Here is a 27,509-nt window from a genome sequence, read left to right on the forward strand (position 1 = left end):
ACCTTTCTTTTCTGCTATTGTAGCTCTCATAATTCACTTTAATATGTGGTAGGACCAACACCACATTTTTAGTAGGTTTTTTAAAATTGTTGTTGTTTTATCTGTTCTTACAGGTGATGCAGAAATCATTTTCTCAAAACCCAGCCTCTTCATGCCACTGCATAACTTATTGAGATTTTTATTAGAATTGACTAGTTTGTGAAGAATTAATAAGTTCTATATAATATTAAGTCTTCACAACAAATGTGATAGATAGCTGTTCATTCAAATCATTGCATATAACCATCAGGAAAGTTTTATAGTTTTCTTTATAAGTGTTCTTACATTTATTCTTAAATTCATTCTAATTTTGTGGGGTTTATAAATCAGGTCTTTTTTCTTATAAGATATATGGGACCACTATTGATTATATATATCTTCCTGTATATTTATTTTATACTTAGCAACTTTACTGAATTATTCTAAGAAAGTCTCTAACAGCGTATCAGTTTATTGGGTTTTCTAGGTAAACAGTCATGTCACTTGGAAATAAAAAGCTTGCCTCTTCCTTTCTGTATAAATAGCCTTTTATTTCATTTCTTTTTTTCGACCCTCATTGGCCAGCACGACATTCAGTGTTAGTGGCAGTGGTCGTCTGTGGCAGATTCTCTTTGGGGTTGGGGACCAATGTGTGTCCATCTCAAAACACTTTGGCTTCTAAGATTTGTTTGTAGCTGGAATGGTCATGTGGCCCAATTCTGATCCATGAGGCTCAAGGGGAAGTTTGCCAGAGATTTCAATAAAGTCTTTGCTTTCCTGGTAGGAAAACCCTTCTTTTCTCCTTCCTGCCTGAAATTTGGATGCAATGCCTAGAAGTGTGGTAGGCATCTTGTAACCATGAGGCAATTGTAGACAAAAGCAACACATAGTGAAATGGAAAAAATAGAAGGATCCTAGTAGGCCTTGGATGAAATTTTTGAGCAGCTGTTTCAGCCACTGACATGTAATTCCCTGAATTCTTACTATGTAAGAAAATTAAACAGCTTAAGTTCGTTTGTCACTCCTCACAGCTGTTTCATTCCTCACTGGTACAGCATTTGGGTCTTTGTTTTGACTTGAAAGGAGATGAATCTAGCATTTCACTATTAGGAAATGTCAGCCCTTGGCCATGACTGATTGTTTATCACGTTAATGAGCTATCTTATAGGCCTAGTTTGTTAAGACTTTGGAAAAATCAAGATTCAATGTTGAATTTGACCAAACACCTTCTTGGCATACCTTCGAAATGATTGTATGGATTTCTTTCCTTGGTATGGAAATATAATTGGATTTGTAAAGAGATTTTCTAACATTATATCACCTTTGTGTTATTGGAATAAACCCCATTCAGCAGTGGTGCATTAATATTTACGTGCGGACTTGCTTTTCTAGAGCTTGGGTTGCAACAAGCAGAATTGCCCAACAGTGAGTCTAAGATTTAACTCTGGTTTTGCCTAGAAAGGAACCACCTGTGACCACCCAGCAGGAAGGGTTGCCCTGAACTTAACTCCTCACGGTGGCTGGGCTTCACCAATAGGATTGTCCTCCCACTTGCTCAAAAAATTTAAAAAAAGTGAAGTGGGGAGCGAGGGCTAAGGTATTTAGAAGTTAGAGTTAGGGTTGGAATTAGGGTGGGCAATTTTTCATGCCATAAGCACCTTTTGGAGCAAGAAGAAGGGTGGGCGTCACACCTGTGAGTGCTGGGGCAAGCAGAAATGGCACATCCACTTCCATAAGTCCAGTGAGCACTGCGATTACTAGTTTGATGACCACAGATATGCAGGCCAATCTGCACATGTCAGCAGAAGTTAAAGCTGACTCAGAGCCAGGATCATTTAGGCAGAAAAACCAATTAGCACTCTTTTCATATTCTAATTGCATAAATTCTTCCAATAAAATTGTGAATTTCTAACTGAGTGGAACCAGCAATGTCTGTTTCCCATTCAGTTTCCTCCCCTCATGGAATCGTATTTGGGGGTGGGTTTTGAGGTCGCTCAGGGGAGTCCTCTCCCACTGATCGTGGTAGGGTGCATTGCATCCTTCTGCGGGAAGTCCAATCAATGCTGTCAGGATTGGGACACACACTACAGCGATTACTACTTATGGCTTTAGGGATCCCGGACTGAAGCTGGGATCAAAGACACCCTGTAGCATACGCAGCAGCACCGAAGAGGACCCAGAGTCACTGTTGTTCTATTTTACAGAGATCCCCTTTGGGTTTCGGTGTGTCAGGGTCCCTAAACCACCGTCGGGCTCGATGACTGGCTTGGAAGGACTCAGGACTCAGAAACAGTTACAGTTTATTACCAGGAAAGGATACAGGCTCAAAATCACAAAGGGGAAAGACACATGGGGACGACACCCAGGTGTCCTAGTGTTGTCACACGGGTCACACTTAATCCTCCCAACAACAACATGCGACAACACATGCAAAGGGCTGTGATTAGGGAAGCTCATCAAGCCTTAGAGTCCAAGGTTTTTACTAGGGGTTGGTCACATGGATTGCCTCACCCATGTGACTGATCCCGCCTCTCAGACACCAGCCCCCACTTCCCCCCTCCCACCCCAGAGCAAAAACAGATGCTCAGGATAAGTCACAATCTTAGGAAGAGCTTATCTGGTTAAACTAGTACATATAGCCCAAGGCCTAAAGCACACACTCTTATCTGCAGAATAGTCCAGGGACTCAACAGTGATCTGAACACAGGCCTGCCTTTGGAATCTGTGGGCTTTGAGCAAGCCCGGCCTGCTGAGTTAATTCTTTCCTGCTCAGGTGCCCTCTGGCCCTTTAGAAAGACCCAGCTCACAACATTTCAGGCCATTTTTCCTAAATGTCGGTGCCACTGGACACCTTGCACATTTTCACCTATTACACTGAGAATCAGGATCTCGATACAGCAGAAGCATAGGTGGGTGGTGGTGGCAGCTGCAAAGGTGTTTAGTTCCCAGAGGGTCCCAGTGAGCTGGTTGAGACATATAACCTGCACTTACAGAGTAAGAGCTTCCCCTGATCCCTGATGCTGATAAGGGGGCCACGATCTTGTATTCTTCCCCCAAAGTGACTTGGTTCATAAATCCATAAAAAAGAGTCGGTGGGAACTGTCACGTGGAACCCAGCTCGACACAAACACACAGGGCAAGCCCACCCTGGAAATGGGGAACCATCCACTCGCCACGAGCCAGAGTTCGTACTCCACGACCGAGAGCAAGAGAAGAAGGATCTCAGACGACAGCGGTCTCAGCCTGCACGATCCCAACTGTTTGCTAATTATATTATGGTCATCTTACGAAAAGTGTGGCGGACTTGCTTCTAACAAATAGGTCAGCTCTCGAAGTTGATGACATTCCACACAAGAATATTTTAAAGAAGCGTATTAGTCACACAAAGAGGCTCTGTGGAGAGAGCAGGTCAGCACAAATGCCCGCCACATGTTAGACCTGGTGTGGGTCTAAGGCAAGTTCTCAAGCAAGCGGAGGACTGGGGTCCCAGGTTCGAAGTTCCACATCTGCCACAGGAGGGAGCAGGAGCACCGTTTTTTTTTTTTTTTTTTTTATTAGCTGGTCCTGATGTGGGGAAGAAAGAACGTGGGACTTGACCACATTCAACGGCCAAACTTCAAAAACGAAATCAGACTCTAACTCAATTCACCCCTGATGGTGACATTGTGATCTATAATAAGAAATATATATATTTGGTCTTGGTCCTCATCCCAGGCAGAGCTCCTAAAATCCTTCAAATTTCCTAAGTGATGAGAGTGATAACGGTGTCTTTTGTTATTTATGTTAATGAGGTGAATTTTGGTACGTGCCTAAGGATGGGGACTGGTTACCAGAAGAACCAAGCACAGAATTAGAGGGTTGGCACCTTTAGTCCCACCCCCTGAGGGCGGGGCAAGGCGGAGGGAGGTTGAATGGATTCCCAATGGCCAATGATTCCATCAATCATGCCTAGTAATAAAACCTCCGTAAATATCCAAAAGGACAGATTCAAAGAGCTTCTGGGTTGGTGAACACGTGGAGGTGCTGGGAGCGTGGCGAACTTGGAGAGGACAGAAAAGCTCTGTGCCCTTCTTTCACATGTCGCCCTCTGCATCTCTCTCATCTGGCCATTCCCGAGTTATATCCTTTTATAATAAACTTGTGATCTAGAAAATAAACTGTTTCTCTGAGTTCTGTCAGCTGCTCTAGTGAATTAATCCAACCCAAGGAAGAGGTCAAGGAAACCTCCCATCTGTAGCCAGTTGATCAGAAGCACAGGTAACAACCTGGGCTACAACTGGTGTCTAAAGAGGCGGGCGGGGGCAACAGTTGCATAGGACTGAGCCCTTAACCTGTGGGATCTGACACTGTCGCCGGGTAGATAGTATCAGAATCAAGTTCATTGCTTGGGTATTAGTAAAACACACAGTGGGCTGATATTTTATTGATGACTGCAAATGACATTTCTCATTTACTGAGGTTGAATTTGTTTAAATATCAATCAAGAAACATAAGCTTATGCAGAAGACTATAGTGAGAATGAGAAGGCCTTGGCAGAGCACACGTAGCCACTCATGCAGCGTGTCAGGGACAGCCAGGAGAAATGTCGGGGGGTGTTCTGGGCATTTGCTCAAATAGCTGAATGACATTATTAACCACTTTAATCTGTTGTCTCATCTGCCGGTGCACTGAGCAAATATGCCTGTCTTGCTTATCCATGTGAAGTAAGAGGTACCCCAAAGGAAAAAAAGTCCCCTGGATGGTCAGCAGATAGACCGATGCAGGACAATATACAGATGGCAAAGAGCATATGAAAAGGTGTTCCCCACCATGTCATCAGGCAAACGTTAATTAAAATTTTAATTAAATGAGATACTACTACGTATCTATTAGAATGGCTCAAATCCAAAACACAGACAACCGAATATCGGCGAAGATGTGGAGCGATGGGAACTCACATTCACTGCTGGCTGCAAAAAGGTTCAGCCAGTTTGGAAGACAATTTCGCAGTTTCTTACAAAACTAAGCATACATTTACTCTACAATCAACAATCCTGCTCCTCAGGATTTACCCAAAGGAGTTCAAAACTTATATCCACACAAAAACCTGCACATGGATGTTTATAACAGCTTTATTCATAATTGCCAAAACTTGGAAGCTACCAAGGTGCTTTTCAGTAGATGAATGGATAAATAACTGTGGTACATCCAGACAATGAAATATTATTCGGTGTTTGAAAATATATAGAGGGGACTTAAATGCATATTTAGTGAAAGAAGCCAAACTGAAAAGGGTACATACTTTATGAGTCCAACTATATGACATTCTGGAAAAGGTACAACTATGTAGACAGTAAAAAGATCAGTGGTTGTCAGGGGTGAGTGAGGAGAGAGGGATGAACGGGCAGAGCATAGATGATTTTTAGGACCCTTAAAATATTCTGTATGATACTATAATGGTGGATGTGTCATTATACATTTGTCCAAACCCATAGAATATACACCATCAAGAGTGAACCCAATGTAAACTATGTACTTTAGATGATAATGATGTGTCACTGTAGGTTCCTCAGTTGTAATAAATGTCCCACTCTGGTGCGGGATATAGACAGTGCAGGAGGCTGCGTGTGTGCAAGAATGGGGTATATGAAAATTTCTACTTTCAGCTTAATTTTGCTGTGAAACTGAAATTGCTCTAAAAATAAATTCTATTAAATCAAATTGTCGACCTAAATGTTTTACCTTGGGGACTTCTTAAAGGGCCTGATGACACCAATGTTGTAAAATGAACCAACATTTAGCCATTATGCTAAAGATGTCTCTGCTCCCGGCTTAGGCCTGGGCCCCTAAAGTCTGCAAGGTAGTAATCACCGTATGGGGTGGGGGATACCCTAATACGGATGATAGTAACTGGAACTCCCTGGAGGAGGCAGCCACAGCCATGAGTATGTCCTACAGGATACACTAAAGATCTACAAAGGGTATGGGATATCTCTGAGGTTTATCCTCAGACCACACAGGCACACTTGCACACACACATACACGCATGCCACGACTTTATAAGGGGAGAAAGAGAAAATGAAACAGAGGTCTGTGATTTGATTCCATCGGAATTTCAAAATTTAATAAACACTTATGGATTTAGACCATGAAAAAGTCTTTTGAGCCTGCATTATACTGGCTCTGAATTAACTGCTACGATGCCTTAATTGTCAGCATATCTCATGACCCCCAAACGAATCATTTGTTACAGAGGATCCACTGGACTCGCAGGAATGGATGCGCCTGGTTCACCCTCTGCAACATTCACCGGCACCACCTGGGGCCTTCCTTTGCTCCATTGCTCAGTCATGGCCTGGAAAATGGCTTGCCCCGTGCCACAGACACTCATGCTTGTGCCTTCACCCAGTTGGGACTTTAGGGGAGGAAAGCTAATTATTAATGCATGCTGGCCTTGTTTAATGAGTGTATTACTTTGCTGAGCACCCCGAGGACTGAAAGCCCTAACAAGTCCTGAGCAGGCACTCGTGTGTGTGTGCGTGCATGCGTGTGTGTGTTTGTGTACTCTTCAATCAACCTTTATTTAGGAAAACATGTAGCAAGCCAGATTTGTCCCCTGGGCCATAGCCTGCTGACTCCTCCTCTGGACCCATGGCTTAGAGTTTGTAGTAGAGATGGAAAAGTATGGCAGAGGAGACAGAATGTGGACCAAGTCCAAAGATGCTCAAGGAAAAAAGTTCTCGACACAGATACCTGGCCATCATTTCTCAGAAGGGAGCCCGCAGATTCTAAGGCTGTACAGCTCCATTTACCAAGTCAACAACTACTCCTAACAAGTGCTTGGGGGGCCTTGAGGAGCACCCCAAGATCTAGTCTTCTCATCCTAAAGCACCAAACCCTACTATCAAGAAAAGCCCCCATTTCAGAATTTCCATGGCTTCCCGCCCCTCCCACCTGCTATTGGCAAATTTGCAAACTAGGCTTCCCCAATAATCAGACTTCAGGCAAGTCTCCAGGAACTTCAGACTTTCCTAGAACAAGTTATACAAAGCATTTAACTTCCACTCCCCAAACCCAAATCCTCAAGGTGTAAGACCACCTTTGACCCTGAACTCAGGTAGTCGCTCCAGCCTCCTTAGAGACACTGCATGTCCCAGGCCCCAGCCACCCCCAGGGACAATTGCCCTATATAAACATGGTGGTCTCTTGGTCCCCACATACTGAGTAACCTTTTATGTCCTTAAATAATACTGGTTCTCTGGAGACAGCACTAAATTTGTTATAATTTGGCTAATATTCATAATGCTCCTAGGGTATTACAGAGCATAAGATGGGAGGCAAACAAGCCACCTTATTGGTCCAATGCTTCAGGCTCCTTCTCTTATGGGATTTCCCGTTATTAGGACGGATGCTTTAATTTGAATAAAATCAAAACTTTGTCCCTTACTATTGGCCTTGCCAAATCAGACCCTGAGAACTTGCCCAAGCCATTAAAATTGTTACCATGTGAAAACAGGTATTTCAAGGGTGAAATACATTACATACAATATATTAAGAGAAGTGTACTTATTCCCATTCTGTCTCTATTTAACAGCCCAGTTTGGCCTATATTTTTCATCCCAGAGAGAACAAATGGTACCTCACAGAGAATTGCTGCAACCTTAACCAGTGGTCCATTAAGGCCCCATCCCTAACGCAACGGAAATGATGCAGGCCATCCCATCTTCCACAGGCTAATGGACTGTTGTTATAATTTGGCTAATATATTCTACAGCCCTTAGTCCAGCAGCTTCTCAGCCTCTACTCACATTCACTTCTTCTAGTATCTTCTTTTTAAGTTTATATATGTATTTTTCATTGTGATAAAATACAGATAACATAAAATTTACATTTTAACCATTTTTAAGCATACGATTCAGCAGCATTAAGTACATTCACATCATTGTGCAACCATCACCACTGATTCCAGAACTTTTTATCTTGCAAAACTAAAATTCTGTGCCCATTAAATGCTAACTCCCCATTCCCCCAAGTCCTGAGCCCCTGGCGACCTCCTTTCTACTTTCTATCTGTATGAATTTGCCCCTTTTGTTGACTGGCTTCTTTCATCGAATATAATGTCCTCTAGGTTCACCCACGTTGTAGCATGAGCCAGAATTTCCTTCCAACTACGGCCATACCACCCTAAATGTGCCCCATCTTGTCTGATCTCGGAAGCTAAGGCCTGGTTAGTTCTTGGATGGGAGACCACTTAAGAATACCAGGTAATGTAGGCATTTGAAAAAAGAAAGAAAAAAAAAGAATTTCCTTCCTTCCTATAGCTGGCCACATTCACCTCTGAAGGGACACAACTTGATTGCCCATGGGTAGCACTCTCCTGTGTCCGCAGGAGGTCGAGGGGAGATTCAGCAGTCGCTTTATACAGAGCATGGAGGCGGAATGGACTACTGTCCCACAGAAGGCTCAGGGCCCCGTGCCTCAGTGAATTCTTACACCGCGACTGGTCCACTGTAGATCAGAGTTCGTCCAATGTCTCAGGTAGATGCTATCCCTCAGCCTCTGGCTTTCTTCACCTGGCTATGCCTACTTTGGAAAATAATCTGAGCCTGGAACACCACACCCCACAGAGCGGGCCGCAACTGGCAACCCAAGAGCTATATTTCAGGTGTGCTGTCTGTCACCCACGCTTATCCGTGCTCTTCACTATGCTGCCACAGCCAACCACTAGAGGGCACCATCGTTCCATTTCCCTCCTAAGCAAAATGTTTTGCAGCTTTGAAGCCCTAGGCTTTTGTAAATTCCGGAGGGAGTCCCGCAGAAGGCAGCACATGTACTCAGAATGTCCACCGTTAGGTCTCTTGACCTACGCTGACACCTCGCCTCTCAAAATACATGTCAGACCCTCAATAAAAAGCCACTGGAAGCAACCAAGATGTCCTTCAGTATGTGAGTGGATAAGTAAACTGCGGTACGTCTGGACAATGGAATATGATTCAGTGCTAAAAAGACAAGAGCTATCAAGCCATGAAAATACATGAAGGAAGGCTAAGTGCATAAGACCAAGTGAAAGAAGCAAGTCTGAAAAGGCTACATGCTGCATGATGCCGACTGTATGATATTCTGGAAAAGGCAAAAATATACAGACAGTAAAAAAAAAAAAAACAGTGGTTGCCAGGAGTTAGCAGGGAGAAAGGGATAAACAGTCAGAGCAGAGAGGATTTTTAAGGCAGTGAAACTACTCTGTGTGATGCTATAATGGTGGGACACATATCATTACACACCTGTCCAAACCAATGTGCATCACCAAGAGTGAACCCTGATGTAAACTATGGACTTTGGGTGATTATGATGTGTCACTGTAGGTTCATCAATTGTAACAAATGTCCCACTTAGTGGGGGATGCTGATAGTAAATGTCCCAGTTAGTGGGGGATGCCGATAGGGGCAGGGAGTATATGGAAACTCTGTACCTTCTGCTCAATTTTGCTGTGAACCAAAAACTGCTCTAAAAAACAAAGTCTATTTTTTATAAAGTAAACCAAGGTGCAAAGGAAAACATTCTGAAAAAAAAAAAAACTGACCAAGAAAATATAAACTTTAGTCTATTGCAGCGTAATGAAAACTAAAGAGGTAAAGTTTATGCTTTGTCTTGCTATTAAACTATAGTCTACCACTTAGCTTTGACCTTGGTCTTGGAAGGCCAAAAAGCTGAATGTCCGATTTAACATAATTTCTGGCATCCTTAACATAATTTCTGAATTCCTGACTAAAAGTTCGGTAATTACAAGAAATTAGTTAAATCTAATCAGCAGAGACTATCAATAATACTCTCAGGCACATCATTTGACTTTTATGTTAATACTTAACTATTCACTTTCACAAATAGATGAACATTAAAAATTGAATTCCAAGTGGGGGAAAAAAGCCACCAGAATGTCTCACATGGAGATGTATACAACAGGTGCCTTTGGGACGACCAAATCCCCAACAACAGCCTCCTCTATTGCCCCGCAGGCCCCTCACTGTCACTACCCGAATACAGATATACATTTTCATGACTCCCGAACCAAGGTCATTACAAACTTAATGTGGTCCTTGACCACCCTCTAACCAATTTCTTTTTCTTCTTTGTGTGTGTATGTGTGTGTGTGTGTGTGTGTGTTGTTAAAATGCACATTACATAAACTTTATCAGCTTAACCATTTCTAAGTGTACAGTTCAGTGATATTAAATGCATTCATGTCGTTGTGAAGTCATCGCAACTATCTATCCCTGTAACTCTTTATCTTGTAAAACTGAAACTCTATACCTATTAAACAGCAGTTCCCCATTCTCACCTCCTGCCAGCCCCGAGGAACCACCATCCTGTCTTTTATCTCTATGATTCCTACTATTCTAAGTATTGTATGAGTAGACTCATATAATATTTGTCCATTTGTCCACCAGATTCTAGCCTGTGGACACTTGGGTTACTTCTACATATTAGCTATTACAAAACTAACCAGCTTCTTGACTAAACCAGGTGACCTCAGCCCTGCAACTAAACTCATCCAACAATGATTTCACCAGGAGATAGACTGTCCCTGATGATGGTCCCAGGTGTAATCATCTGTGGTCCATGCCCACTGTACCCCAGCAGATGTCTCCTCCACCGAGACTTCCTTTTACTCTCCCACTTGCCCTCCCCTTCCTCTTCATGGGCCCCAACTTCACCTGCCTTTCAGATCTGGTTCTCTGCTCTCCTAACCCCACCCATTACATCAGCCCTCTTGGGAGATGTTGCCAAGCATCTGGGTGAGCCTCACCAAAATGTGCCCACCGGCAGATAAGTCACAGGCACCTGCTCACTTACCTGTTCATAGCACAGCCTCTCCGACCTATCTTCCAGAAACCTTTGTGACAGCACAACTCTTTCCATCAACTGGTCAAATCTCCAAATCATCTTCCCAGTGGGTACTCAGTCATAATGGTCTTAAACTTAAAACAGACAAATAGACCAACAGAAAAGAGTAACTGAGACAAGACCAAACAGACCGTGAAACCAAAAGAATCTGGTACCAGAAATCAACAAGTCCTCAAAAAGAATCAAAATCAAATTCTTACCATGTACCGATGGACAAGAGCCCAGAGCACAAGACCAGAGTGCGACTCCCCGTGGGGCCCAGGATTGCCAGTCAGGAGTGGCGCGACAGTGCTCCGGGAAGCCCACTACCTGGAGGGAGTGTACAGGTACCTGAAGGCAAAGTTCAATCCACACCAAGTGGGGGCCCAGAACCGTGGGGGAGATGCAGCAGACACTTAGGGAGATGAGTTTATTCGCTTATGGCAACAGGAAGAAAGTTCACTAATGAGAAATGTTTACAAGGAACAAAAGGGTCTGGGATTTTCTACAGGCAGATTATAAACAAGGGAGTCGTGGGGAAGAGTGAAGGCAAAGTGGTTCTTCAGGAGTGCTTCTGTGTGCTTGGTGGAGTGTGTGTGTGTGTGTGTGTGTGTGTGTGTGTGTGTTTCCACTGTGTGCGCGTGTGTCTGTCTTAGTGCTCTGTGTGTCTGGAGGTGTGCCCGCGTGTGTGCAGGGTGCATGCAAGACTCCTGTGTTTCGTGTGTGTGTGTGTGTGTGTGTGTGTGTGTGTGTTTCAGGATGAGGGCCTAGTTTGGCGTTTAATCGAGACTGGTGGGCCATGTGTAGCTGTCGTAGGCTGGTCATCTGTCCCCATGTTTCTGTTTGTTGTGGAGTACGTGTGTGTTTCTTGGTGTATCTGTCTCCATGTTTCTCTGTGTCGGCTGGTGTGTATGTTTATAAGGTTCGTGTCTCAGTGTTTCCATGGATCTGGTGCAGCGTATGTGTTGCAGGTTGTGTGCTGTCACTGAGTTTCTGTCTGCCTGGTGGCATGTGCGCATGTGTCTCAGCATGTGTCCATTGGGTGTCTCTGGCGGAGGATATGTGAGATTGCAGGGTGAGTGCCTCTCGGTGCATCTGTAGGTCTGGGTTGTGTGCATCTGTGTGTGTGTGTGTGCGCGCGTGTGTGTGTGCGCGTGTTGCAGGGTTGTGTCCGTGTTGCGGTTTCTCTGTGGCCTGTGGTATGTGTGGGCACTGCAGTGAGTATCTACATCTGGTGGTACATAAGTGTGTATTACAGACTGAGTCATTCCTTCTGTTCTGTGCATCGGCTGGACTGCGCGTGTGTCTTGTAGGGTGAGCATGCCTCCCCGTGTTCCTGTGGGCTGGCTGTGCGTGTATGTTCGTTGCAGTGTGCCTCTCCTGGTGCTTCTGTGGTTCTTTTGGTGCGTATGTAAAGTTGCAGGATGTTTCTGTGTTTCTGGGTATGATGGATTTGTGTGTTTGTGTTGAAGAAGGAGTGTTTCTTTGGGTCTGGCTGTATGTATAGGGTATATGTTGTAGTGAGTGTGTCAGTTTTGGTGTTTCCGTGGGTCCGGTGGCATTTTGTGTCCTGGGTGTCTCTCTCAGGGTTTCTGTGCACCCAGTGGTGTGTGTGTGTAGCTCCGTCTGTGTGTTGTGTGCTGCGTCTGTTTGGAACCCAGCTGGGCTCAGGCCTTCTTCAGTCCCACATTCCTCCTGCTCCTTTGTGCTCTGTGCTACAAAAAATATTTGCGTTTTCCACGACTCATAATTTTTCCTCCTCAATCGCTACCAGATGTGGGTCCTGTGGTCCCCGTCCCCATAGCAACGAAGGTTCCAGCAGCTGCGGTTCCCTTTTGTGGCGCCTGCCCTGGGAGCTGGCACTGCTGCAGGCCCGAGGGGGTGGGGAGGGAGTATGTATGTATCAGGCAGGAAGGTTACTAGGAGCCCCGGTGGCTCCCTCTCTAGGTAGGCACCCAGATCATCCTGGGGGGTGCTTCTCAGCCTGGGTCCTGCCTGGCATCTGGCCCAAGGGCGGCAAGCAGTAGGGGCTGGCTGCTGAAAATATGGGAGGTGCCCTTTCTCTGTGAGGCACCCACACAGAGGGGTTCCTGAAGGCTGGGGTCTAAGACACAACTCCTGAAGGGCTCCCAGGGAAGGCGGAGAAAGGGTCCTCAGGACAGGCTCAGTAGATGTGACTGGTCTCCCCTGGTCTCCCCAGCATGCTGGTCCAGGCTGGAGGGAGAGAGAGAAATAGAGCTAGCTAGGGGTGAGGATGTCGGGAGCGGCAGTGTAAGGAGTGGTGGTTCTAGGGGAAGGATATGGCAGAAGTGTTGCCTGAGCCATTGCACTGCCCACCCCACCCCCCTCTGTCACTGTCCTGCCCTTGCCAGACCCAGCTGGGCAACTACCCCTCCTGGCCAACTTCGAGCCTGTGTTCTCAACCCCAGCAGCCAGCATGGCCTGGTGCCCAAATGGATCAGAAGCTGGCCAGCCACGAGGCCATGGCTGGGAGGGTGCCCAGATACCCAGGGGGAAGCAGCGTGTCCTGGAGATATGGAGCCCACACTCCTCATGCTGCCTGATGAGGCCAGATGCAGGGACTGTGTCCATGCAAACCCTGCCGGATGTCACACCTATGGCATGAGGCCATCTCCACTTAGGTGGCTGAGTCCCTGTATGGGTCACTAAAGCTGACCTTAATGTGGTAACCAGCCAGAGGGTGAGAGAGTTGCCAGGTGAGATCCCTGAGCTGCCAACATTGGTCAGACTCGTGTGCTGTTGTGGGCGGCAGGGCAGGGATGGGGAGATGATTAGAGAATTTTGGCAGAACCTTTTGATCAAAATTGCTGGACATCGAAAGATGGGGAAGAGGCCTGCTAAGCAGAGGCAGGGAGATAGGAGCCCAGATGGATGGAGGACTGAGGCACCACAGAGAAGTGAGGTTCTGTAACTCGAGATTACTTGGGAGATCTGCCTAAGCGCAAGAAGCAGTGAAGACCCTGGGAAACAAATGGTCAGGTATAAGGCCAGGCCAGAGTGAGGGTTTGGCTGAGACTGGGCAGCAGGGAGCTGCCTGCAAGGCCAGCCAGGGCTCTGGGCCAGGCCGGTTCCCCTCCCTCTCTCCCCACCTCCTGCAGACGGGCGGGTGAGAGTTTCCGGCTGAGGACAAGGAGCCCATTGAGGCGGACAGCAGGGCTCTGTGCAGTGCCAGACCATCTTGTTTGTGCCAGATGAGGCCCGGCTGGAGACTGTGCCCGTGGCCCACTGCCCCCGGGGCCCCAGCCTCTGACCTGACCCAGCCACACCAAACAGCTCAGAGCCCCCAAGTGTAACAGCAGTAGCCAGTAGGGAAAGCACAGGTCAGATGCAGGGACACACACCCGCTCCTTACAGCCAAGGGACTCTACTGGATTTGTTCTGACCCATTCTTCATCCACTTCACCCAGTGCCACCAGTCCATGATGGGGTAGACCAAGGCGGGTAGGAAATAAACTTGATAAACAAATGAATGATGAGCAGATGGAGAAGACCCTTTTCCAAAGTGGCTCCCAGGAGACCCATACCTGGACTCCCAGGCTCCTTCTGCCTAGGTCCAGTGGCCCTGAGGGTGTGAATGCCAGCTGGGAGGGGTCACATGCAATCTGGGGGGACAGCCTTATCTGAGGCCCAACAGATAGGAAGCAGTCAGAGCACAGAGAGGAAAAAGGCACTTTATTTAAAAAGCTTTGGCCAAGCCCCTGCCGGAAGGAGCCCATCCTGGGGCACCCAGATGGGGTGGGAGTAGCCCTGCCGGGGGCCTATAAATATGTCTCCTCAGGCTACTGGAGTGCCCCTCGGATTCCCACTGGCATGTGGGGCGGTGGGAGGCCATCAAAACCAGCTGACAGCTAAGGGGCCAGGGCTGGGGAGGCTGGGACAGGGAGCGCAAGGACGGGCCGGGTGGGAAGGGCGGAGTCCAGGGCGCTGAGCCCCCTGAGGAGCAGAGGCCAGCCCAACTCCCCAGGCTCAGGTCAACCAGATGCCCTGGGACCCCCAGTGGAAGTAGCCTGGGACTGCGGTCAAGGAAAAGAGACTCCAGCCAGAGGCTCCAGGCCCTGGCCAATGAGAAGCAGCCGGGGCAGAAGTGCTTCTGGCCTCAGCCAATGAGAAGGCAGCTCCAGCCAAGTGTGTGCTTGGCCAGTAAAAGGTGAAGTCTAGGCAGGGCCCTCAGGTCCTGGCCTTTGAGACCCCGGCTGGCCGGAGCCCTTCATAACTCAGCCAATGGTAAAGGAGTCACCAGCTAAGCGCTTATCAGGCCTTGACCAATGGGATGGGGCCTTCCCGCCAGAGCTCAGAGCTCCAATCTGGGAGCCTCATCCCGGGCCTGAGCCAATACGACTCCGATGCCGCGGTGCCCAGGCCGCCGCGGGAGACGCCCTCCGGGAGCGCAACTCGGGGTGGCAAGCAGCGCTGCAGAAGCCAGGGGAAGCTGCGGGCGCGGCGGAACCGCCGCTTGCTACAGGGTGGGCGCGCCTGCCCTGCCCAACTCGCCCGCCGCTTCTCGGCTCTTCTTGCGCGGTGGCTTCTGGATGGGGGTCTTTTTCCGGGGGGTGTCGGGTACGGGCACGCCGGCCGCCGCCTTCTCAGCCCCTGGAGCCTCGGGCGCAGGGGGAGCACGGGCCAGCGAGGCGGACAGCACCGAGCGCTTGGCCTTCTGCGGCGGCGCCGGCTTCTCCCGGGGCCCCTGTGCACCCAGGGTCCCCTCAGCGCGGCCCAGGCTGCGAGTCTTGTCACGCAGCTCTGCGGCCAGCATGGAGGCGGCCTCGGGCGCACTGCGCGGGGGACCGCCAGCGTCCGTGGGCTCTGAAAGGCCAGGGCCGCGGCCCCGAGCCCGGGCCCGGGGCGGCGAGGGCGCGGCAACCGCTGGCCCCTCTTCGGCCAGCCCTGGGGGTCGTGGCGTCGGGTCGCGGGCCCGGGGACTGCCGGGCTCATCCGGCCGCGCTGACGTGTCGCTTGGCGTCCGTTTCCTCTTGCTGGGACTGGGCGCCGCTTCGAGGCCCGGTGGTGGCGGTGAGGGCGCACGGGCAGCGGTAGCGGTGGTGGCACCGTGCTTGCCGTGGATCCAGGACACCTTGGGCTTGGTGGCAGGGTCGGGTGGTGGCGGTTTCCTGCGCTCGGGCGATGGCGAAAGAGACAAGCCTCCAGCCTCTCCCCGGGCCCGGGCCGGCCGGGCCTGGCGCCGGGCCACGCGTGCGTACAGTGCTCCGCCAGGCCCCTCCACGCTCGATGCCGACCGCTCGCTGTCAGAGGACACGGGGAGGGTTGTCGTCTCCTCTGAGGACGCGGGCGTGGTCACCGACGCAGCAGACGGCACCTGTGCTTCAGGTGCGGCAGGGACTTCCACGTTTCGTCCCTCGGTTGCCGCCTCTGACCAAGGAAGAGCAGGCAGTCCAGTCTCCAAGCATAAACCCTCGCCTTCCCTCCTCCTCCCTTCCTCCCTCCACCCGCTAGAGGTTAGCTGCCCTGGCATGCAGATGAACCTGGCGCCTTCATAGCATTGACCACAAAGCTAGTTCGTAGCCCCAGAGCTTGTGGCTGATTGCTGAGTGGTGGTGAGGGGCACGTTCCCAGCCTAAGCCCCAACCTCAGTCTGGCCTCGAACCCCTCCCCACCACATCCCCCAGCCTAGGGGACCAGCATCATCATATATGACCCTTGAACACCTGCAAGGGGATTCATTATCCTTCTTTAAGAGATAAGGCTTCTAAGGTTCAGGTTAAATCACCTACCCAAAGTCACCCAAGGGGATGCTCAGGTGAGGAAAGGGCCTAGAATCTCAGCCAATCAGGCTCTTTCCAATCAGGCCGTTTGTGAGCCAAGCCTTCAGGCAAAGATGTGCACTCATATCCAGTAGACTGCCCCTCCAGTCTCCTCTGCCACCTCGTACCCAGGCCTGGAACTTTCTCTCTGCCTGGTCTCTCCCAGAAGTGAGCTAGAGAGAGTCCACCCCAGTTTGACACTGGACAGCACAGACCCTAGCTCTGCAGCCTCAGCTGTGTGTCCAACCCCAGTTAACAGCATTACCATGCCCTTGTTCTCCAAGCTGCCTGTCCCCCAGAGCACAGAGGTCTTTAAAGCTGGATCATTTCACTGGGCTAGAGTGAGGCCCAAGCAGAGTGGTACTCACCTTCGTGCGGTACACAATACACAGGACCTTCATCGGTGGTGTCAAAGGAGGAGAAGGAGGCCCGGGAGGACCATGATGGTGAGGGCTGCTCCAGCCCCGAGGGTGGCTCCAGGAAGCTGCAGTTGAGTGTGTTATCCAGGTCGTGGTGGGCTACTGGAGGAGGTAGGAGGCACGGCTGCCAGGGGCCCTATCCTGCCCCCAGCCTGTGCCCTCTGTAGCCCTTTCTGCCACAAATGATGGAACACCAGCCCTACCCTAAGACTGTGGGTAGGACAAGCAATTCAACAGGCAGAGTGACACTAGGCCATGACTGGAGAATGGGTAGCGGTGAACCCGGAAAAGAGAACATACCCAAAAGTGCAAGGCTAGTGTATGCAGCGAGGGAGCTGAAAGAGGTTGGGCCGAGGTGTTGAGAGAGAAGACAAGGCCAGAGAGAACACCTGGCTGAGACAGGCCACCACAGTCTCTAGGCCATGCTTCAGACCCTGCCTTGTGGGACTCAGGGAGCTTTGGAGCATTTTTGAGCCTAAATGTGGAGTGGTGAGGCTGCCGTTAGCTCAGCTCATCTCAGCAAGCTGCACCCCCAGGCCTGGCCTCCACAGATGCATATCCCACAATGGGGGAATCCCAGAGGCAGGCTGGGCTGTCCCCATTTCACTGATGGAATGCGGGGTCCAGCCCCTACACTTGTATCTAAAAATCCCACTCTGCTGGGTGGGCCAAGGGGGTTCTCAACTGTCTCCACCTTTAGCTACTAGAAGACTGAGCCTCCCTTTCCCCATCATCTTTGGAAACAGGTGGGAGAGAGTCCACTCCTGAGTGTATCAGTGCAGATGGAGAAAAGCAGCACCTCCCTCAACCCAGGATCCTGAGGTAGGGTGTGTGGGGGGGCCAAGGACCCACCCTGTCCACTTTCCAGGAAGGGCCTAGGGTACTGCAGAGGGTCCATGCAGGGATGTGGGTCTTCTTGTGCCCGCAATTCCCTTGCATAAGTGCCCCGCAGTTCACCTGCAGCTCTAGGTGAATGCACCAGGCCTTAGAGTGTACTCCTACAGACTGTGGGGGACCTGCTGGACCCAAATGTCCACACACCCTCACCGCGCCACAGATGCAATTACACAGAGGGCCCAAGACCTCCCACACACGCCTCCACACCTGCCTGCACACTTCCCCTCACCTTCCTCCCTGGGGTCCCGCGTGTCAGCATCCCCTTTCTCATTCTCTCTGGTCTCACCTCCCCATGCCCACCTACAACACTCAAGGCCCTGCATTTCCCAAACTGACCCCTTCACATTCATTTTTCAGCAGCCTCCTGTGTCAGAAGGTGTTTCTCCAGAGACCCCGTACTGGCATTCTTACCTACGACTTTGGGCAGCTTCTGCCTGCGGAGCGGGATCCGGGGCAACTTCATGCTGATGCGGCTGAATCTCCCGCATAGTCGATGCGGCGCTTTCTTCCTCCCTAGCGAAAGCTCCCTGCAGGGGCGGGGCCTGAGTTAAGGGGCGGGGATAGGGCGGGGCCTGGAGAGGGAGGTTGGATCTCCGAGGGAGCGGGAACAGAGAGGGAGGGACCTGAGTTAAAAAGAGGCAAGGTAACGCCCTAGGGGCGGAGCCGGGGCCCAATTCCAGGGGAGAGGGGTGAGGACTCGCAACCCTGAAGAGAGCCGGATGGTGTCAGGCCTCACCGGCGCCCTGGGTCCTTGCCGCGGCAGGCGCAGCAGCAGCCGAGCAGCGAGAGCAGCAGACCGAGGAGCAGAGCGAGCAGCGCGCCCGCTCCCATCACGCCCTTGCGCTGGTTGGTCTCTGTAAGGGGCAGAGGGTTAGCATGGTGCCTGCACCCTTGTATACCCCACTACGGAACGCACTTACCCAGGCGGCAAGCACCGGTAACGGGGTCGCACGAGTCCTCATGGCAGCTGCAGGCCTGTGCGCAGTCCACGCCGTGAAGCCCCGGCGGGCACGTCAGGTTACAGCTGCGGGGGCGCAGGGTCAGGGAGATCCACAGTGGTCTTCCTTGATTCCTCCTGCCCTCGCCCCCATAGCCGGCCAGCCTCGGTTCCAGAGCTCCATTCTCTGGGGATTGATGCCCACCCCCACCTCCGGGCACACACTGAGTAATCAATGTTTTGGAAATGAATGTGCGCACACCGGCAGGAAGGGGTCTGGGGATCAGTCCCGTGGTCACCGGGCCAGAGTAATCATTTCTAGGGCTGACGCTTGTGTGAATGGAAAAAGGGGCAGCCAGACCAGACCCTTGCTGTAAGTAGAAGTCCCTGCTTACTCTACATCAGCTAGCGGCCAGCTCTACCTCAGCCCTGCAATCCTTAAGAGCCCGCTAACCACAGGTCGAACTGGTTGCCAGATCCTAGAGCGCAGGCTCCACACCGGGGTAGGAAACTGCCCCAAAGAGCCCGTTGTCGCTCCCTAGCTGAGGTAAAGGGGCCAAGGCTGAAGGCTAAGCCTGGGTCCCACCTTGTCCCCCAACATAGCAGCACCTGGGGTCTGAGGAAAGCCCTGTGTCGGGTACATACTCGCAACACCCTTTAGGACCCCGGGCACTTACTGGGGCCCGTGGACGCCAGGTCTGCACAGGCAACGCCCCGACTGAAAGTCGCAGTGGCCGCTACCGCAGTCGACGCACACGAATGCGCAGTCCTCGCCATAAGTGCCATTGCTGCACTTGGTCTCGCACCTCAGAAGGCGGGGAGGAGGTGTGAGCAGAAATGGAGGCAAAAGAACCCAAAGCCCGTAGTGCCCTCTGTGGAGGGCATTGGGGGAGGCGGGGCTGGGGTCGATTCCGGCAGGGGCTGCTCACCGGTCGCCAATCCAGCCCGCATTGCAGCGCGTGCACTTGCCAGTGACGTGATTGCAGGCGTGCCCGTCGCGACATGGCGGGCAGCGGTGGCCACAGCCCTCGCCGTAGAAGCCAGTGGCGCACGGCTGGTCGCACTTGGTGCCGTTCCAGCCGGGCTCGCAGGTCAGGCAGCGGCCCTCAGCCACCGTGCATGGCTGCTGGCCCTTGCATTGGCCGCATCTGGAGAAGGGGCGGGAGGCTAGGCGGGGCCCGAAGCCTCTCATCTCAGTCCCCTTCGGCTGCCCACCCTTCCTCGTCCTCCTTCCTCGCTCCCCCACCCCCCGGGCCGAGGGCTCACGCTTACCGGCGACGGCAGCCCAGGCCGTAGAGGCCGGCAGGGCACGGCTCCCGGCAGTACTTGCCGCGGTAGCCCGGCTCGCAGGCGCACGTGCCGTCCACAGGGTGGCAGCGGCCGCGAAAGCACTGGCAGTAGCGCTCGCAGCGCGCGCCGAACGTGCGCTCGCGGCACTGGCAGCGGCCGCTCTGTTGCTCGCACGGCGACGTGTTGCAGGCGCACTGATTGTTGCAGCTGCGGCCCCACCAGCCTGCGTGGCACAGGCACGCGCCTGTCTGTGGGTCACAGCGTGATGTGGCGCTGCAGTAGCACGCGCTGGCGCACTGTGCGCCCCACCAACCAGGCTCACAGCGACACGCGCCGCTCCGCGGGTGGCACGAGCCGTGCTGGCACTGGCACGCATGCTCGCAGCGTGCTCCCCAGCGGCGTGCATGACACGTACACTGGCCTGTCACGTCCTCGCACTGCCCGTGAGGGTGGCAGATACACAGCTCCTTACAGTCGGGGCCCCAGAACTGGCGCGGGCACTCTGCAGGGGCGAGCAAAGAGGGAGGGAGCCGGGACCCATCCTGAACCTGCCAGCGTCCCACACCCCGGCCTCTGGTGACCCGCCCCCAAGATGGATTCGGCTCTTGGATCAGAGCCCGCCCCACTCATAGGCCCCACCTCCCCACTCAAGCTCCGAGGGTCTCTGTAAGATCCCGCCCTACTGCCCAGCACCCGCCAGGATCCACGCTCACTGGTGTCGCAGTTGGCACCGAAGTAGCCATGGCGGCAGCGGCACTCGCCGGGCCGCACGCACACCTCGTTCTCCGAGCACGTAGAGTTGCCTTCGCACACCGCTGCAAACGAGAGGGGCCAGAGTTGCCACGGGTACCGCCCCCACTCTATTCCCTCCTCTCCGAGTTCCCATCCTCTGCCCAGGTACTCAGGATGCCTCACTCACCGATCCCACACTCGTCCCCCTGCTGCCTCCAGCCAGTGCAGCACGTAGGGTCCTGGGAGCTGCAGGCAGAGAGAGGGTGCCTGAGCCCCAATCTGGTCCTCGCTGGGGCTCCCTAACAACCTCCACTCCGCCTTGGGGAGATTGCTATCCAGGCCCTGGGCGCACCAGGTACTGTTGTAGGTTTTAGACTTGGTAGAGTCCAAACAAATAAGAAAGACACAAATTCCAGTCCCCTGAGATCAGACATGGAGGTGGCAGAGCATAGACCACCAATAAACCTAACCTCCAAGAACTTCCCAGTCCCCTTTATGGGTCTCTCCATCACCTTTCCCATTCCCTTACTCCTCTGTGCCCTCCTCCCCCATCCACTAGGACTGAGAAAAAAGACCCCATGTGCCCCAGGAAGGGCAGCAGTGAGGTAGGGGTTGGGGAAAAGTCCCTGGACCTGCTCAAACTGGCATCCCTGGGGTGGGGGCCCAGCCAGATGGGTGACATGACCTGGACAGCACCAGGACTGGCTACATCAGATAGACACACTTGAATGCCAAGTTGGGGCTAAGCACCAAGGCAGATATTCAGCCTCTGGGCAAGGTGGATGTGGACACAGTGAGGTGTCCACTCAGTGGCTCCTGGAGGGGCACACCTGTGGAGTCCTCCATGAAAGTAACAAAAGTAAAACTGTGAGGGCTCCAGAGTGCCAGGGCAAAACTTGGGTGGATAAGAGATATCAGAGCATCTACTTATACATTTTAAAAATCTTGTTTAATTTTATTTGGCTTTACAAATGCATGATGTTACTTCAGCAAGAGGTAAATAATTTATAACTGTCACATTTCAGAGCAGTACAGCCTCCAAACTCTGGCTGATGGGGTGTGTGGGCACAAAGGTTTGGAGGCCCTGCCTGAGTGAAGCCATAATCACTGGAGAGGGGCCCGAGGGTTGAGATTGAATGTGCCCATATTTGGGGTGTGAAGGAGGCTGAAAAGAAATCCATACTCAGGCTGCAGGTTTGTAGGGTCCCATCTGACTTAGAACTTTGTCCAAATCCTAAAGGCATTCACGGTTTGGAGAAAAGGAATGTGCTTCTTCAGAAGGATCTGAATCTAGAACTAGGATGTGGAGGTGTTAAGAGGTTGGGAGGGGGCCTGAGGACCCTGGGGAGTGGGCCGGGCTGGGAAGGGAAAGGCTGCAGCTGTCCCACAACATGCCCTTCGGAAGACATCCCCAACCATTCCTCAGCTCAAAGACATCAGCATACCTTGGATTGTGCCCCAGGGCCTCACCCCATTGAAACAGCTTGATTCACCCTCAGGCCAAATATGTAGGACCCAGGGGGGAAAAAGGACCCATAAAATCCCAAACTGCTGGGAAGGGGCTCAGCTTATTTTCTGCAGATAGAACTGAAAACCTGACATAGGAACACAAAGCAGGCCTGGCTTCTCCTGCCCATTGTCTGCACCACCACCCCCAGTACTGCCCCAGGGCTCCTGGTACCCATCTGCAGGTAAATCCAGGTCTGCAGGCCTATCACCCTCCTGCCTATTCTGCCAGTTCTTAACCCAGGTCTCTGGGAGGAGAGCCTCTGCAAAGTGTCCTTCTGCAGATAGTCTTGCCAGATGGCCTGCTGGGATGGCCCTGGAAGCACTAATCACCTTCTGCCCAGGCCACATGGTTCTGTGGTTAGGAGCCTCGTTTTGATGCTATGTCTGACACTTGCTGTATGACCTTGGGCACAGAACTTAACCTCTCTGAACTTCAGTGTCCTTTATCTGTACAATGGTGCCCAGAGGTTTGGTAGGACCATTGAGAAAGCCAAGATGTGTCAAGCATTTGGTACAAATTAAGAGCTCAACCAAAGTTAGAGTCCACTTGCTAGCCCACGCTGAGCAGACTCCAGAAAGCCCTTGAGTTCAGCTGGTCCCCCCAGCATGGTATGTCCCCAAGCCCCACCCTAGCAGGATGGAGCCCATGTGAGTTCACCAAGAGCAGGAAGACAGGCCTCTGGGACAGCTGTCTTTCCTTCTGAGAAGGGTGGCAGACAAGGCTGGGGTAGCAAGCCCATTCTCCCAAGATCTTAAGAAAGTGAGATGAGGAGAAAGATGGCCTGCTGCAGGCAGCAGTTCCCATACTCAAGCTATAAATCAGTGAGACCCTAGGGAGTCTGGCCAGGCCCCTCAGCATGAAGGCCATGCTGCAGGCTGTCCCCTCCATAGATCGTTGTTATTCCAAACAAAGCAGCTGTGATTTAAACCATGATCTTAAACCTGACTATGCCACTGCAGCAAAGCCCCCAAAAGTATTGCTTCTCAGTGTGCCAGTATCTGTCCCCATTCTCTCCCCAATCCAGCCACCAGGCTCCTCTGCCTACCATGTCACCTGGGACCCCATACATGCCTGGGTCTTTTCTGCCCCCCTGGACACCTCTTCTCTGGTTTCTGCACCCCATCCTTGGCTCTCTCCTCTCCTCTCCTCTTGTCTGTCCATGCTAGGAGGCTCACTGTGTCCCATCAAGACACTGACGATGCCATGAAGCCCTCCAGGTAGGCCCTCCTCCCAATATTGAACTCTTAGCCTCCCCTCATCTCAGGAAAGTCCTGTCCTTCCAGGCTGGGAGGCAGAATCTCCAGAGTCCTTGACTCTGCACTCCCAGAGCACATGTCAGATCCATGGCTCTATCTCCCAAACTAGATCTAGGATGAAACAGGCCACTTCTCCCCTGCCCTACCTCAGCGCTGTGAGAGTGGCCCTGGGTCTCCCTGGTTTCTCCAAACTGACTCGCTAACTGGCTCCACCTTCCACCCTTCCGCCTCCAGTTCCTTTGCCACCAGATCTCACCCCTCCTCTGTGCAAAGCCCCTGGGAATTCCCATGGCCCTCAGTAAAAAGCCCAAGTCTTCAGAGCACTGGTCAGACCCCCACTGTAGTCTGCCCACCCTCCCTCCAGCCTCTTCTCCACCAACCCTGTCCAGGGTTCTGCCCAGCCCCCATGGGCCTTCCTCTGCACACAAGGCCTCACCCCAGATACCACAGGGTGCTGCCTCCTCCTTCCCGCCTCTGCCAACTCATCGCCTCTCAGGGATCACCCTAAGGGAAACCACCCCCCAACTGAACACCTCCACCCCAGCATTTGCTGAATGTCAGATGACTTGCTGTAAGTCTCATCTACCTCTGGACCAGGGGTGTTTGACTCCCCTACTGTATCCCTGCACCAGCCACAGGCCTGGCATACAGGACATGCACGGGATTTTACTGGCTGAGTGTTCCCTCCTCTCCCTAATCCTCCTGCCTCTGGGGAAAAGGACCTGCTTGCTGGTGGCAGCTGTGGGAGGGTAATGAAAGAAATGGCCCAGACCCCCAGAGTGGCTGCCCTTCCCATTAACCAGCTACACACATGACTGCAGTCATTCCCCCTACACTCCCGTGAGGTGGGGACCATCACCAACATCTTTTGACGGAGGCGGAGACGGACCCAGAGAGGTTAAGCGATTTGTCCAGGGCAACACTGGTGGCGAGAGGTGGCATAAGGATCTGAAAACAAAACCCAGGTTCTTGGCTATTGAAAAAGGCCGTTTCATGGGGAGGTCTCTGGGCAACGGGGAGGGGGGGCAAGGGCTCAGGCTCCCAACATCCCGACCCTGCCACCGGATCCCCCAGCACCAACTCTGATGGGACGAAAGGCTGAGGCGGACGGAGAGGTCCGGCGTCGATCTCGCCCTCCCCCTCTCCAGGCACGGCCCCGCCCGCCACCGCCGCTGCATTCCTGGGGCCCGGGAGGCCCGGGAGGCGGCAGCGGCGTCGATGTGAAGCAGATGGCGGGCCAGGCCGGCCCCCGCCCTGGAGGCGGGGCTCGCAGCGGGGAGGGGTCTACGCGCCTCGGGATCCGAGCTCGGAAACCCCGCGCGGCCCCCTTGCATCCCCTTGTCTGCGGTGACCGCTGAGCCCCCGGACGCGGCCTCTCAGGGCCCTGCGGCCCAGAGCACCCCGACGGGACCCAGCCCCGAGCTCTGCGGCCGCCTTTCCAGCTTCCCGCCCGCGCAGAGCCTCCTAACACACTCCAAGGCACACGCCGGCTCCTTAACCCCCGCGCGGAGATGTCCTTGACCTCGTTATGGCCTCTGACCGCCGACCCGGTCCTCCGACCTCTGTGCCCAATCCTAGCGTCCTGTCCTCTGATCTTCGCCCTACACACAAGGTCCTGGTCCCGCCGCCCTTCATCGGGCCTGTCCGCTGTCTGTCCCACACTGGCCTTCCCAGCCGGCTCCTCGTGGCACCCCAGTATCCCAACCCGGGAATTCCACATCCTCCCGATCCCGGTGCACGTCATTGTCCTTTCAATTCCCGCTTCTGGTGCACTCTGAGCACAGGCTCCTCAGTGCCCTCCTCTATCACCACCCTTCTCTTACCCGTGCGAAACACCAATCTGTCCTTCCCCGAACTCTCTCCGGCTCCCGTCTCTCTGGAGGGCAACTCCATCTCGCCTGGACCCTCACCCTCCCTCTTGGCTGGAGTCACACTAAAGTCCCGGCCTTAGCACATGCCATTCCATCAGCTTGGAATTCCTTTCCCCAACTTCTCTCTATGGCCTTCACCACCGGCCCAAGGGCCCCTTTTTCTAGGTATGAAATCTCCGACACCGTGTGTCACCCCTGCCGGCGTCCACTGCACTCCGTTCTCCCCTCAGCTGACTTCTTGTCCGGGGTATCCTCGGATGCTCCGTCGTGGCCCGGAGCCCAGGCTTGGCCTGGATCGGAGCCGGCGTCGGCGAGGGTGGCTGAAGGGGGTGGCGCGTTTGGCGTTGGGAGGTCCCGGGTGCTCCCCAACCCAAAGTCTGGCGTCCCCTCCCCCCAGCCCTGAGCATCCCCTGGGCCCCCTTCCCCAGCCAGGCCGGGCTCCTACCCGGGCGCACGGCACACGTTGCGGCCGCGCGGGTTCAGCTCCTGGGGCGCCGCGGGGCCGGGCAGCAGCCAGAGCAGCAGTAGCAGCAGCGGCGGCAGCGGCGGCGGCGGCGGCGGCCCCCAGGCTCCCCGGCGCCGCGCCGGCCCGGCCCCCCGGGGCCCTGCGCCCTCCATGCGGCGCGGGGCAGGCGCGGGGTGGGCGCGGGTGCGGCCGCAGCAAGAGCGGCCGGAAGCGGAGTGCGCGGCCGGGCGGGGGGCGGCAGGAGGGGCGCCGGGCCGGGCAGGAAATTCCACATCGGCTCCCTGATCCCGGGCCAGCCGCGGCCGGCCAGGCGGCAGCGCCCGCCCCACGCGCCAGACCCCACCCTCCGGCCGTGCCGCCGCCCCTCCGCGCGGCCCCCGCCCCTCCGCGGCCGCCTTCAAACTTGGGGGCGAACTTGGAGGAGGCTGCCCAGCGTTCGGCGAGGGAGGGGCCGCGGGGGCCTGCCCGAGGATTCCCCGGCGCTTTTCCTTTTCCTCCCGACACCCACCTTCTGGAGATACAAGTCCTGCGCGTTCACTGTGTGACCAGGCTGGGAGCGGGAAGGGGGTAGGAGACAAGGGAGCGATGCACCAAAACCCCTCTCGGCCCAAGCGCCTCGGAACTGGCGGGGGGACTGGGGGCCTGCAGGCAACCCAAGTCAAGGCTGCAGGCCTGTCTCTCCTCCCCATTCCCGCCCCGACTACTCGAAGATCTGTAGTGCGGGTCTGAATGGTTTGCTGCTCTCCAACACTCGGTGCAATTAAAACCTGCAGGGACGGGACAGGATGCTTGAGGCCTGTGGCTCGGTCTGGACCAGAGGCCTGAGCGAAGGGAGTCAGCGGTTCTTGGTAGGGATGGATGGGGAGAGAGATGCTGGGTAGGTAAAATGACCCAGTCATGGGCTCCCATAGAATTTGGGGGTAAAGGCAGAGGGATGCAACAGGAGAGGGCCAGGACCTAGATCTTACAATCTTTGTCAGGGGTGTGAAAAGTGTCTGGAGAGCATAGGAGAGGGATTGAACTTGAAAAGGCTGCTGGATCACCAGTGGAACAAGTTCAGAGGATGAAGTCAGGGATGGAGAGCTGGGAGCTACCGCATTGAGGAGAAAGATGACAGCAGAGAGCCCAGCAGGGGCAGCAGGAAAAGCGGGAGGGGAGCAGCTTTAGAGGAAAAGGGCCTGGGCAGACCAGGAAGAGGAACTAAACCTGGGAAACAAGTGCAGGGTGCTCTGGGCGGTGGGGGCAGACCCAACCCCAGGGCCCATGGGGGCAGGGAAGGCCTGGGGATGGAACAAGGTGGGTAGCCAGGTCCCAGAAAAGATGAACATGTCTTTTGAGGACTTGAGAGTTGGCAGAAGAACCTGAGCAGAGGGTGCCTGCCTTCTTTTGGGCAGCAGGCTGCATACAGACCACCCTGGCGGCGGAGGTGGTGAGGGGGTCCTTCCTCAGTTATGTGGAGGTCCATCAGGGTGG

At 53.3% G+C, this 27,509-nt stretch overlaps 1 protein-coding gene across 1 annotated transcript; it reads right to left on the minus strand.

The window, feature by feature from the left end:
• Window positions 1–14,552: 14,552 nt before the first annotated feature.
• On the minus strand, window positions 14,553–26,203 carry SCARF2 (scavenger receptor class F member 2). The gene is made up of 11 exons (XM_016120114.2): window positions 26,016–26,203; window positions 21,121–21,179; window positions 20,915–21,016; window positions 20,184–20,703; window positions 19,841–20,059; window positions 19,589–19,717; window positions 18,895–18,998; window positions 18,711–18,828; window positions 18,386–18,501; window positions 17,027–17,179; window positions 14,553–16,266 (listed from the first exon to the last, which is right to left on the minus strand). Exons 1-11 carry the CDS (start codon window positions 26,186–26,188, stop codon window positions 15,356–15,358), a joined length of 2,604 nt encoding a protein of 867 aa, XP_015975600.2. The 5' UTR covers window positions 26,189–26,203; the 3' UTR covers window positions 14,553–15,355.
• Between the last annotated feature and the right edge of the window lie 1,306 nt (window positions 26,204–27,509).

Source organism: Rousettus aegyptiacus, unplaced genomic scaffold, assembly GCF_014176215.1.
Source record: "Rousettus aegyptiacus isolate mRouAeg1 unplaced genomic scaffold, mRouAeg1.p scaffold_m13_p_5, whole genome shotgun sequence".
Classification (NCBI taxonomy): Eukaryota; Metazoa; Chordata; class Mammalia; order Chiroptera; family Pteropodidae; genus Rousettus; species Rousettus aegyptiacus.

What these genes read in the sequence shown, in the direction of transcription:
- SCARF2 (XM_016120114.2), bottom strand. Translation starts at nt 26,188, where the DNA reads ATGGAGGGCGCAGGGCCCCGGGGGGCCGGGCCGGCGCGGCGCCGGGGA. An exon ending in CGGTGCCAACTGCGACACCA is followed by an intron (nt 20,704 to 20,914) that starts GTGAGCGTGGAT and finishes TCGCCCCTGCAG; the next exon opens with AGTGCCCGCGCCAGTTCTGG. An exon ending in GGCCTGGGCTGCCGTCGCCG is followed by an intron (nt 20,060 to 20,183) that starts GTAAGCGTGAGC and finishes CCCCTTCTCCAG; the next exon opens with ATGCGGCCAATGCAAGGGCC.